The following is a 13,279-nucleotide window of genomic DNA, read 5'->3' as shown; positions in this document are numbered from 1 at the left end:
TTTTCAAGTCAATGAAGACCTCCCAAAGCGCTTTACAATGTGCTTCACATTTTTACCCATTCACATATACACTCACACACCAATAGGGAGTTAGCCATGCAAGGTGCCTGCCTGCTTATTGGGGAAGAAAAACAATTATTTGGTCTATATGATGATAAATTTGACTTAGGAGGACATTAAATTAATTCATTGTATATGTTGTGTTGGTATTGTGCTCATAGTTTACAATTTCAATACATGATTTTAATACTGGGGGCACATATTCAACGTTTGTTGCCTAGATGGCTAGATGGAGCCAAGAAAAACCGAAACTAAATTTTACACCAATTTTTAGAATAAGGGTTGCTCCAACGATCCGGTGATCGCTGGTCACGGGAAGCAGGTTGCTCTATACGCAGAAGTGGGACTTCCATGGCGAGCGATGGCGGTGATGGGAACGGAAAAAACGGCTCAATAGAAGGGACAGAAGAGCAAAAAACGTGGTCGGGATCAGAAACGAGTCAAAAGCCAGGAGAGGAGAGTAGACAAGGTCAGGATCAAAGAACGGGTCGAGGCCGGGGAACAGACGGGAGCAAAAACAGGTGTGAGTCAGGGTTGAAAACGAGTAAACTGGGGTTCGCAGACGGACTGACAACAGTTGACAGAAAGGAGTGGGTTTAAATAGTGACAGGGAGCCAATCAGAGCCTGAGGCAGTTGGCGCCAAAGGAGCAGGCGCAGGTAAGGCACATCGGTAATCAAGACAGTAAGTCTTAAGTAAGACTCGACCATGGTTTGAACCTGTGATCTCCCGGTCTCGGGGCAGGCGCCCAACCCTAAGGCCACCAAGCTAAGTTTTCTTAGCTGAGGCTTAAGCCAGCTGAGTTGTAGCAAGAGGCAGGGTGTCCAAACTTTTCGGAAAGCCGCAGAGATTCGGTAAGCTGAAAATGTGTGAGGGCCGCCTATTCAGCCAGGCGTTCTTTGAACAGTCTTTAGTAAATTCACCTTTGGTGAATGGTTTGCAGTGCATGGCGATCAGCGTCACAACCTCTGAGCTCGCCTTTGTAGCATTTTCATTTGACTCGCAGGGTCTCGTGAAAAGCGCCACTGTGCCATTAAAACAGCTTCCAGTTGCTCCACCTTTTTACAGTGTTCGTTTCCAGTTAGCTTTTTTTCGCCATCATGTTTCGTCTGGCAGTGCCTCTTGATATTTTTTTCTTCCAAAACAGCCAGTCTTTTGGAAGTTGTTTCGGATTTTGGTGGAAAAAATACTCCTATTTCCACTTGTCCTGGTAGCCTTCACAGTCAACTTTCCTTTTTATATTTACCATGTTGGAAATTGACTAGGATAATATTATCACAGAAAGTCATGGCAAGGTGGCCAAAGGGCTACTACCATCATCTGCTGAAATGGAAACATTTGTTTTCTACAAATGTATTTAATACTGCGGTCGATAATACTAGCGGGCCACGTATTAATAATTTTATGAGAGGTTGCGGGCTGGTAAAAATTTGATCACGGGCCGTAACTAGCCCACAGGCCATACTTGGGACACGCTTGAGATAACTTGCGTTCCGCGGGCAATTCCCAAGACTATAGTTTGAGGCCCCCACCAAAATATGAAATCTTAATGTTTGTGTGTCCCAAGCGAGTTTGATATGGATGCTGCCTCAGTGCTTATTAGTTAGGCAGGCCTAAAAATTCACACGCTAATGTTTGAGATTGATGAACGTCCGCCCTGCAATATGATTTGCCAGCTACTTCCTGGTTTTACCCATGGCAGTGCATACACATCACAGGAAAAAATCAGCTGATTCGCTAAATCAACGAATTATTTTTTTTGCAATGTAATCACAAAATATTTAACTTAAATTGAGGGGTTGTGGGGGATGAGGGGATTTTCATCGCTGTTGAACTGAGGTTCAAAGTTCAGTGGATGCATTTTGCACGGAACCTTCGGTGACTTCCTACCTTCGAGCCAACTTTGTTTAACATGTCTTATCAGGTTGATTGTGATTATAAAATACAAGATTGTCAGGACCAGAACGGAAACAGGACCCACTCGTGTAAGGTTTCTCCCAAGTCTTATTGGGAAGAAGGGAAAGGATTGCACAAACGATCCGGTGATCGCTGGTCGCAGGGAGCAGGTCGCTCTGAACGGGGAAGTGGCACTTCCGTGGCAAGCGATGGCGGTGTTGGGAGCGGAAAAACGGGTCAGTAGAAGAGCAAAAACGTGGTCTGCATCGGAAACAACTCAAAAGCCAGGAGAGGAAAGTAGACGTGGTCGAGATAAAAACGGATCGTTATTCGGGACGGGAGAACAGACATGGTCGAGATCAAAAGAGGTCGTAATTCGGGACGGGAAAGCAGACGTGGTCGAGATCAAAACAGATCGAAGCGGGAGACAAACAGGAGCAAAAAACGGGTGAAAAAAGGCTTGCCGTGTAAACACAGAGATTCGCAGACGGACCGACAAAAGGGGAATGACACGACCGAGTTTAATTACTGACAGGGAGCCAATCTGTCAACAAGCTGCAGCTGGCGCCACACGGGCGGGGCAAATGGGGCGCCATGGCAACTGTGACAAAGATGGCTGGATTTGCTTCTGTCATGTTGTCATATGTCACAGGAGTGTGACTTGAGTGGTGCAAATAACATAATACATTTGATGTTACAGATCATTATTTTGCGAGAAGCCCCGTGCAGAACCAGTCATGTAAAAAAATTCCATGTGAATGGAAAATGAGTTTCAAAAGTTAACGAATTGTATGATAACATATTAAGTTAATTGAGTATTTATAATTTGCTCTATTATTATCATTTTACTTATTTGTTTCTGTCATGATTGCTGATTCGGGGCACCTGCGACTGCCCCGTTGGCGCCAACAGCCCTGAGCGCTGATTGGTTCCCTGACCCTTTTTAAACCCCCAGCTTCCACGAGGAAGCTGTCAGACCGTCCTGCGAACCTACGCTTTCAGCTAGGCAAGCTCTGTACCTTCCGACAATCTCCTCCCCTGTTTTCTCCTGCCTGATACCTGTTGCCGACCTGTTTCTGGACCCGTTTCTGCCTTGCTCTTCCGTCCCGGCCATCCACCTGTTTTGCCACGTTGCCTGCCTGATACCTTTTGCCGACCTCTTTTCTGGACTTGTTACTACCCTTGATCTCCCGTCCCGGCTATCGCTTACGACTATCCTCGCCCAACACGGAAGTGCCACTTCCGTGTTCCTGCCATCTGCTACCAGTGTCCGACGATCATCGGATCGTGGAAGCAAGCACTGCTCTCTTTCTCAACAAAACTGAGTAAAAACGAACGCTATTGGGTCCTGTCTCCGTTTCTGGCTTGTGACAGTTACAAATGGATTTGATTACTTTTTCATGAACTCTTAAAACTGTTTGGTTAGTTTTAGATCCTATTTTGTGTAGAATATACATCTATTTATTTAAGTATAGGGCATTTATCTGAGCTTTTCTTGTGGAAACCCCAATTTAGCTGCAGCAGCAGTAAATTGAGTCTGTGACCAATGTTCCCTGTAATTTTCCACGGATCTGAGCGTTCACACAAAGTCGGTAAGCAACGCTTGAAACAACAGTGAGCAACCATAATCCCAAGTGTGGCAAGATAATAATTATCAAACAAAACTTGACATCAAGTTACATTTTGTTGTGTTTCCGGCAATGCAAAATGATTTTTCTCTTTTGAATGAATTGACTCATGTACTATTGCAAAGGTTGTACGGACTACAAACGTCGTTTGTTCTTACAATTCTTTCACAAGATATCCATTTTTTTTCCCCCCTGATATATTTTGTCGCATAATATTAACATTTTTGGGGGCTTATTTAGTCGGTTGTAAGATACAGAACTGTATTTGATTACATTTTTTAGTGGAAGTACAATGTTGGCAACAAGATTCACTTGATACAATTGGAAATTATCTGAATGCAACACAAACCTTTTCTTATTTTTTCCGTGTTTTCTTTTTTTTTTAAATTCTTTTAAAATAAATCTCATTGTGTTTATTTTTTCCGAGCTGTTACTTTTTTCTTTTTGTTCTCTATTTACTTTTTTCCTACAATTCTTTCTTTTCTTTTTTTCTGACTTTTTAAAAATTTTTTCCTTCTCTTTTCTCTTCCTTTTGTTTTTGTTTTCTCAGCTTTTCACTACTTTTTCATTTTGGTATTTTTTCTTTTTTGTTCTATTGCCCCCTTCCTTTAAGTCATTTTGTGCATAATTTTACATAATATTTGGTCATGTTGGGATTAAAGAAGCAAAAACAACCCGAAGAGCCGTTTAGGACACGAAAGAGCCAAGAGCCGAGTGAGCCGAGCCGAAGAAGCCGGTTCCCCGACAAACTCTACTAACTTTACTCAACTTCGTTCTCCTTCGACTCGACTTCAAAATTCATTCAATTCGCATTTAGGACACAACGTCAGGGGAACCCGTGTATTTTTACCTTCATGCACTGTAACTTTGACTTAAGTCGCTTCTTAATTAGTAATTTTGAGCCCTGATTTTGTGCGCTGGCTAGATTTCCTTGTGCGCTGAGAATGTGCGAGCAGTGCGCAATTGCGCACGCGCGCAGCTTAGAGGGAACACTGTCTGTGACCCCTTCACAACATGAAGAACATACAGGCTACAAACAAGAAGGCAAAAGTTGAGACTCTGCAAAACTGCAAAGCAGTGTTAACCGGATACCCAACATGCTCCCCCCCCAAAAATTTTTATGAATGCATACCTCTGGATTTGTGACTAGAAGACAACTTGGTGGACTTGTACGGTTCCTTGAGATCTTTCCTGATGCTCCTTATGTCGTCAACCTTCAGCCGCTTCAATTTCACAACGGCTTTCGGTCCTCTGCTGAGGGTTTCGACCAGCGACTTCCTCTCTAGCAGAACGCGAGGCTCTTTCCAGGCATCAACCGGGACCGTTGGAATTTTATTGTCCGTGTCTCGTTTGACTTTGGGTATGACAAAGTTCTTCAGCGCTCCCGATTTCCCCCCCAGCAAGTACGAGGGAAATTCACTTGATTTTTTCTCAAGGGGAAGGTCTTTGTTTTCATCAGCGCCTTTTCGTTCTTTTTTGTTTTGCGGAGATGGAAAACTGGATTTGTCTGTCCTTTCACGACCACTGTGGTCACTGGAGTGTCTGCTACTGTCCTGCTTGATCTTGTGATCCTTAGGCTGTTTGGGGGTCCCATCTGGAGACTGGTCACGTTTGTTGCTGTTAAGGATCAACGTTTTAGGTTTTTTGGCTTTGTCTTCCCTGGCTCTTTCTTTACCTTCACCCATCTCTCGTTCCCGGGCTTTCTCCTTATTTCGCTCCTTCTCCATAGCTTTGTGTTTTTCTTTATCCCGGTCTTTCTCTTTTAATCTGTCTTTTTCCCTATTTGAGTCTTTTTTTCGCTCTTTCTCCTTCAATCTGGATTTCTCCTTCTCCTGCTCGCTCTCTTTTGGTCGATCCTTTTTATCCGAATCCTTATTTCTCTCTTTATCCTTTAATCGATCTTTATCCTTTTCTCTGTTGCTCTCTTTTAATCGATCTTTCTTATCGGGATCCTTATTTCTCTCTTTCTCCTTTAATCGATCTTTGTCCTTATACTGATCCTTCTCCTTTAATCGATCTTTTTCCCGATCTTGCTCCTTTTCGCGTTCTTCCTCTTTGATTCGATCTTCATCACAATTTATTTCCTTATCTTTTGCTTTGTCCTTGGAGCGAACTTTTTCCTTCATTCTATCTTTTTCCTTTAACCGATCTTTACTGTGATCCTGATCCCTGCCTCGATCTTTTTCACAATCTCTAACTCTGTCCTCCCTATCTTTGTTTTTGTCTTGTTCTCTCGCTTTAGCTCTGTCCCTTTCCATATCCTTTTCTCTATCTTTATCCCTAATCTTGTCTGTATTCTTTTGCTTATTTTTGATGTGTTCTTTAACCTTATCCCTGTTTTTGTCCTTTTCCTTATCCGTGTCTTGGTCTTTGTACCGATCTTTTTCTTTACTTCTATCTTTTTCCTTTTCGTGATCTTTAGTCCTCTTTTTCTCTGAGCTTTTGTCTTCGTTATGGGTAGTGGTGTCCCGTTCTGCCTTGCTGGGGGTTAATAAGGTCTCGGATTGACAATGACTATTGTCGTTCTTCTCCTCGGCGTGAAACGTCTCTGGATTCCAATTCTGCTTGAGCCTCGGTGAGTTGCTCCGCCTTCCATCTGACTTGCCGCTGTGTTTAGATTCCCGTAAAATGTCCACCTTTTCCGTCGAACAGTTCGCCAAACCGGACTTCCCAAAGCCATCGAACTCCTCCTTGGTATTGCTCGGAAGGCCATCGTCGACTTTTTTCGATTCCGTCTTGGACTTGACTCGCCGGATTTGCTCGTCGCATATCTGTTTGGCCTCCAGCACCACAACGGGTTGCCGTAATCCCCGGCCGGCTTGCTGCAGGTCAATGCTGACCATTAGCGCGGGACGACTGGAGCCGTTGCTAGCTGCATTTTTCTTCTTGGGTGTCATTTGGTTTCCAGCGTTGCCGCCTGGTACAGTCAAACCGTCACTTATGTCGACTCCCGATTCCTGTGGATAGGAGTCTTGTTTGCGTTTTTTCAGCGGTTTGTCTGAAAAAGGAGGAATATGGATTAAAACAAAAAAATGAAGACACTACCCCGTTGGTCTATAGCAGGAAAATGGCACACTACGTTCTTAATCCAATGAGACATCAGACACATACAAACTAAAGTATCTAAAAGCATTTCAATATTTAATAAAGCCAAATTCATTTTAAATTATAATGCATTGTATTTATTATATTGTTCTCTAGTGCTGCCATACTTAACATATTGTACAGAAGTTTGGGGCAATAATTACAAAAGTTCACTACAGCCCCTTTTAATTCTCCAAAAACGTGCAATTAGAACCATACACAGGGTAGGATATCAAAATTATACTAATATTTTATTCCTGCTGTCCAAATTATTAAAATGAGCTGATTTGGTAAAATTTTTCACTGCACAACTGCTATTTAAGGTCAACAAAACCATAGTGCCAGAAAACATCCATAAATTATTGATTCGGAAAGAGGGAAATTATAACTTAAGGGGCCGTAGTGAATTCATAATCCCAAAGGTGAGAACCACCAGGAAAAGGATGTGTGTGTCTGTGTGTGGAGTCAAGCTTTGGAACTGTTTGCAAGACGAGATCAAACGGTGTCCAACTATTCACTTGTTCAGGTTTAGATAAAAAGAAACATTACTGGCGGAATACAGAGATGAGGAGGGTGGGGTATGAGTGGTGCGGGAGATTGGGAATAGTGCGTCTAGTTAACTGTTGTTGTTGCTATTCTTACATCATAACTGTTATTATTAATATTATTACTATAATCATTGGTGTATTTAATAGGGAAGATGAAAGGGGTAGGGAATATAAGCATTTGCTTCTTGCTGCCCCTTTTCGAACATATTGTGTAGCATTGTTTTGTTGTTGAGTTATTGTTTTTGTTCTATTTTTATTTTGATCTTCGAATAAAGTTTTCATTCATTTATTCATCTGGGCCTTCTTTAAATCTAGTGTTACACAAATGGCCCAGCACAAGAACAAGTTTCAAACACAGCTCTGATACCTTTATCTTGAACTTCTTTGGACCATCGTTCTCTCTCGCTGACCGACTCCCGTTCTGTCCTCTCGATTTCAGCCATAGCGTCGATATCGGCCTCGCCGTCGTCCGGCAACACCGCCGGGGAGACAGCCAGAACCTCATTAGGCTGGACCGGGGCCGGGTGACAGTTTGCCGGCTCCTCTGCAGCAAAGTTGCAGGGCGAGGCTTGATCGGAGTTTGGTATGTTTTTTTTACTGTTCGTCAGGCACGTTTGCTGTTCGGCCTCGATCCCCGGAGAATTGACTTCGTAGTGTTCTTTATCCAAATTTTTCACTCTGGACAGCTTTAACGTCAGCCTGGCGGAATCTTTTATCGGAGAGCTCACGATGTCGTACAAAGCGTTTTTTTCCACGTGGTCTCCGCTTGCCTTGCTCCTTTGCTTCTGCTTCTTTTTCCGGTCGGACGAGGTGAGCAGCATATTGGAAGCAGCGTTGGCTGGGATGTCAGAAGAAGGTGACTGCAAGATCAGCAAAGGTCTAGACCCTGTTTAAAAACAAGAGATATTGGCAAGGTTGGAAACATACAATGAAATGCTATTTTGTCTATTCGCTAGTGGTTTATTTATCCGGCGACGTACACTTTGACGGTTCTTCGCCCTCATCCGGGGAACACACCGATTGCGGTGACTTGACTGGAAATAAGGTAGCAATCATGGAGTGCTCATTTTCCTGTCAAAATCAAGAGGAGGAGTTAGGATTTTTTTCGGTTTGTGTCAGTGTCAATAAGAGTTTAAGGGACACTCTGAAGATTACATTACAACATTTAACTGTTCCTGTTTTTAAAGACTTTACATGTATATTTTAAAATTATCAGCAGAAAGTTTAGCATTTTGGGCATTTTGGTGAAACAATTTCGAGATTCAAATGTTTATCATTATCTTGAAAATATGAAAGAACGTTTCTTGTTATTCTTTATTTAAATCAATACTGTTTTTGTCACCGTTGCCACGGCGCCCAAATGGCCCCCGCCGTGTGGCACCAGCTCCTGTCACGTTTGCCAGGGCGTCTAATTGGCCCCGCCCATGGACACCAGCTGAAACTCGTTGACAGATTGCTCCCTGTGACAACTTAAACGCTGTCCTATGAGTCGCCCTTTGTCGAAGCGTCTGTGAAACTGTTTTGACACGTCAAGCCCTGAGAATCTCTGTTTTTCCTGTGTTTTTGATCTTGTTTTGCCAAGCCCGGTGAATCTCTGTTTTTTCCCGTGTTTTTGCTCCTGTTTTGCTTTCGCCACGATCTGTTTGATTTTGACCACTTCCGCGTTCCGAGCAATCTACTCCCCGCGACCTACGATCTCCGGATTGAGTGTGCGCTCCTTTCTCTTCTCCCCAATAGACTGTGAGTAACGTTACGGGAGTGGGTTCTGCTTCCTGTTTCCTGTCCTGTCCCTGACAGTTTTATTGCAAAAAACACAAGTTAAAAATCTATAAATTCAAAAATGCATGTTGAAAATGTGATATTTTTAAAATCTAACTAAATATTACTCTTTGGGACAAAAAATGTATCGTTTTACCCTTTGACAATCCTGTAAAATTCGTCTGAAATTCCAATCAAAGACGTACCCAAAGTAAATTGAATGCTGTTCTGGAACTGTTTTAAAAGGTCACACTCTGAAGTTTGGTCCCAAATCACTTAAATTGCTGCTAACATTGAGTAATCTAAGTTGGAACACACAGAAATAGAAGGTTTTGATTCCTGTCTGAATTTTATTTTTCAATTAGATGCCTGCTGAAGCGTGTAGTATGTGCATCTTAGCTGAACAACAGCTGGGACAATAGCATGAAACTTTACCTGGTCCAGAGTCAAATTTGATCACAATCTGAAAAACTAAACAATGTATTTTACACGTTTTTCTAAAGGTATGTCACAGTATTTCCAAAACTGGACATTTGGAGACCATCAGTTTACAGCTCAAAAACCTCTGCAACCTTGTGTGTTACTTCGGCCAATTGTTAGACATTGTGAAAGAGTTGTAAATGTTTGACTTCTCTTTCCAGAAGTCATTCACTGATTGCGCACACCTGTGCATGATAATTGCGAGTAAAAATGGATCCCGGGTTGTATTTATGCACGTTTATTTTCGGCTCTGAATTGAATATGTAAAATAGCATAGGTTTATGTTGGGAATATCATTGGCTAACCAATGTGTCAGTCATCATTAGTATCGGTCACTACCGGCTGATGATAGAGTCAAAGTTATGTGTGCCTTTTTTTTTCAATACGGTCCCCTATTCGGCTAATGCGAGCTGCGGACCATGATAACAAGTCTTCAATGGGTCTCAAGTGGTGAAATGAAATGATCTGCATTTATATAGCGCTTTTCAAGTCAAGACTTCCCATAGCGCTTTACACTGCGCTACACATTTCCCAATAGCGGCCGTGCAGCCATGTAAGGCAATGCTTATTGGGGGCATTAGGGATTCAATGTCTTGCCCAAGGACACTTCGACATGTAACACGGAGGAGCCGGGATTCGAACTGCGATCACTTGATCCCAAAACGAGCGCTCTACCTCCTGAGCCACTGCCGCCCCGTGGTATCAATCGAAAGGTCAGAGGCTAACGGCCATATTGGAAATTTATTGCAATTCTGAGTAAATATTTTACATGGTTGAATTCACCACTCTTGTAAATGTAACAAGAGCATATTTTTGAAGAATTGTTTAATGAGTGGAATACCATAGCACTTTTTGGATGAGTTGTATCGGTTTTTGGATGACTTATATCGGTTTTCTAGACTGATCGTGATGTTTCTGTAATAAGTCAGTGTTAAAGTGATATCTTGAAAGTTTTTTGTGGCACGACGTATTTCAGTGACCGGTGACATCGTGAAGACACATATTTGTTTCTTTTCAGGCGGGCCGTCGAAACATTAAGGGGTTAAACTGAAAAATGTATCATACTTCTCAAAAAATGTAGGTTTATTTTTAAAAAAGTATATTCCATTTAGATTTTACAAACACACGCAAATGTTTTCTTTAAAAACTATTTTTATAAACTAAAAAATCTATCTTCAAAACATGTGATATTTCTTTTGAGTGAATACTGCACTTTTTGGGGAAAATAAATAAATACATTATTCATAATAAAATATACAAAATTGTTCCAAAAATACACACTTTTCTCTAATATATTGTAATCAAATTTCTTTTTCATGAAATGAATCAATTAACCTAATTTCAACATCATAGACCTGTCTTTATTATTGATGTGACTCCTTTGGCGCAAACTGCCGCGGGTCCTGATTGGCTCCCGATCAGTATTTATATCCAATCCTGTCTCTCCCTTTTTGTCAGTCCGTCTACGGACCTCAGTTAAGACTAGGCAAGCCTTTTCGACCCTGACTCCCACCTGTCTCGTTTTTTTGCTCCTGTGTGCCCCCCCCCCGGCTTCGACCCGTTTTTGATCCTGACCACGTCTACTCTCCCGTCCCGGCTTTCGACCTCTTTTTGTCCCCGACCACGTCTTCTCTCCTTTTCTGGCTTACGACTCGCTTACGAACGCGTTTTTGCTCTCTGTCCCGGCTACTGACCCGTTTTTACGTCCCCGACAACGCCCTCGCTCGCCACAGAAGACCCACTTCTGCGTTCGGAGCACAATCCGAGTATCCGATTGACCCGCTTCCTGCGTCCAGCAATCACCGGATCGCGGGCGCAACCCTTTCGCTTTCTTCCAATGAAACTTGTGAGAAACACAACGCAATTGGGTCCTGTCTCCGTTCTGGTCTTGACAAGACCCTTATTTTCTCTTAACATCAACAGTTTTTATATACCTCATTTCCCAGCCTGTGCGCAATGTTGACATAGTCATCCTCCGAGCCCGGTTTGGCGTGATGATTCGCCGCGTTACTCGATAGCTGTTCCGATACCTTGTGGAGGTTCCGAATGTTACCGGGAACTGGAAAATGGATAACACATGGACGGTGTGTTATACCACCAGTAACAATATGAAGCCAGGACAGTGCTTGAGCCACCTTGCTGCGTCTGCTGGTGTTGAGAGTAACTGGGTGGACTGTATTGCATGTAATCAGCAGGACTCTGAGGAGTATAGGGACTGGGGATGGGGCTGTTTGAATGCTGCTGCTGTGATATGAACCGGGTTCTGGACCCGGACTGTGGCGAGCTGAAGCATCTGGGAAGTGGCGGGAAAGTAATGTGATTACAAAAAGAGAAAAGAAATAGATTACAGAGGATTCACTTCCTTGCTAGCTTACCTAGACGTCCTTTGAGTGACTGGCGACTGCTGATAATTTGGTGCTGGACTCCTGTGCACCTGACTTGGGGAGATCTTATACTGTTGTACCGCTGGTTGCTGGATCACGCCTGAAAAAAATAGTATCTATGATATCTGCAAGATTCAATTCGAAGGAAAATCACAAAACACAGCAGGGAATGATATACCTTTGTACAAATGATCTTTTACACTTACATTTATAATATAATATAACAGTCTTCGATCAGTCTTATTCAAGGTTCACCAACTTTATCAACGATCAGAAATATGGAGGTTTTTTGAGTTTTTCCTTGACCTCATGTTGGTTCCAGATCAGGGGATGATGTAATAATAGTCTGAAAAATAGTCTGTGTAATAACCTGTGCAGCCCTTTGAGACTCTTTGTGATTAAGGGCTATACAAATAAAAATGACTTGACTTGATATTTTACTGATTAGCATGAAGAGCTTGATAAGCAGTTATAAAATACAGACTTATGTTATTACTATCTTGTTTCAATGTTATTACCAGGTTGTAATTATTAGGGTTAGAATAAGCTAATTCAACAACAAATCATCTGGATTTAATAACGACACTGAGTGATTTTTATCATGATTATCGATATGCTTCAACTGTGCCCACTCCTTTGGAGCCAACTGCCACGGACTCCGATTGGCTCCCGGTCATTATTTAAACCCTCGTCTATCTGTCACCTGTTGTCAGTCCGTCTGCGAACCTCAGTTTACTCTAGGCAAGCTTTTCGACCCTGACTCACTCTGTTTCCCGGCTTTGACCCGTTTTTTGATCTTGATCACATCTACTCTCCTCTCCTGGATTTCGACCATGATCCCGACCGTGTTTTTTTGCTCTCCTGTCCCGGCTACTGACCCGTTTTTTTCCGTTCCGGACACCGCCATCACTCGCCATGGAACTCCCACTACTGCGTTCAAAGCGACCTGCTTCCCGCAACCAGCGATCACCGGATCGTGGGTGCAACCCTTTCCTTTCTTCCAATAAAGGTGAGAGAAACGTTACGCAGGTGGGTCCTGTCTTTGTTCTGGTCCTGACACTTACATCATTAGCACCAATTGTCTCCCTGCTTGGCACTCGGCATTAGGCGTTCGAAACGGGTGTTTGGTCACTTAATGACTAATCTCCTCTCCTGGCTTTCGACTCGTTTCTGATCCCAACCACGTTTTTGCTCTCCTGTCCCGGCTACTGACCCGTTTTTTTTCTGTTCCCGACACTGCCATCGCTTGCTACGGAAGTCCCACTTCCGCGTTCAGAGCAACCTGCTCACCGGATCGTGGGTGCAACCCTTTCCTTTCTTCCAATAAAACTGAGAGAAACATTACGCAAGTGGGTCCTGTCTCCGTTCTGGTCCTGACACTTACACCATCGGTACCTATTGACTTCCTGCTTGGCACTCAGCATTAGGCGTTCGAAACGGGT

General features: G+C 42.9%; 1 protein-coding gene across 3 annotated transcripts in view; it reads right to left on the bottom strand.

The window, feature by feature from the left end:
* LOC148350100 (nipped-B-like protein B) overlaps nucleotides 1-13,279 on the bottom strand; it is a 57,770-nt gene that overhangs the window by 33,163 nt on the left and 11,328 nt on the right. For all 3 annotated transcript variants that reach the window (XM_088355604.1, XM_088355602.1, XM_088355603.1), the window contains exons 5-10: nucleotides 11,829-11,937; nucleotides 11,589-11,746; nucleotides 11,388-11,512; nucleotides 8,196-8,286; nucleotides 7,583-8,101; nucleotides 4,716-6,581 (exon numbers count right to left, since the gene is read on the bottom strand). In XM_088355604.1, the coding sequence (XP_088211730.1) occupies nucleotides 4,716-6,581; nucleotides 7,583-8,101; nucleotides 8,196-8,286; nucleotides 11,388-11,512; nucleotides 11,589-11,746; nucleotides 11,829-11,937 (2,868 nt within the window). The remainder of the gene's footprint in view (nucleotides 1-4,715; nucleotides 6,582-7,582; nucleotides 8,102-8,195; nucleotides 8,287-11,387; nucleotides 11,513-11,588; nucleotides 11,747-11,828; nucleotides 11,938-13,279) is intronic.

The sequence above is a fragment of the Urocampus carinirostris genome, chromosome 16 (assembly GCF_059441175.1).
Source record: "Urocampus carinirostris isolate Australia breed hairy pipefish chromosome 16, RoL_Ucar_1.0, whole genome shotgun sequence".
Classification (NCBI taxonomy): domain Eukaryota; kingdom Metazoa; phylum Chordata; class Actinopteri; order Syngnathiformes; family Syngnathidae; genus Urocampus; species Urocampus carinirostris.
This window is presented reverse-complemented; position numbering and strand designations above follow the sequence as displayed.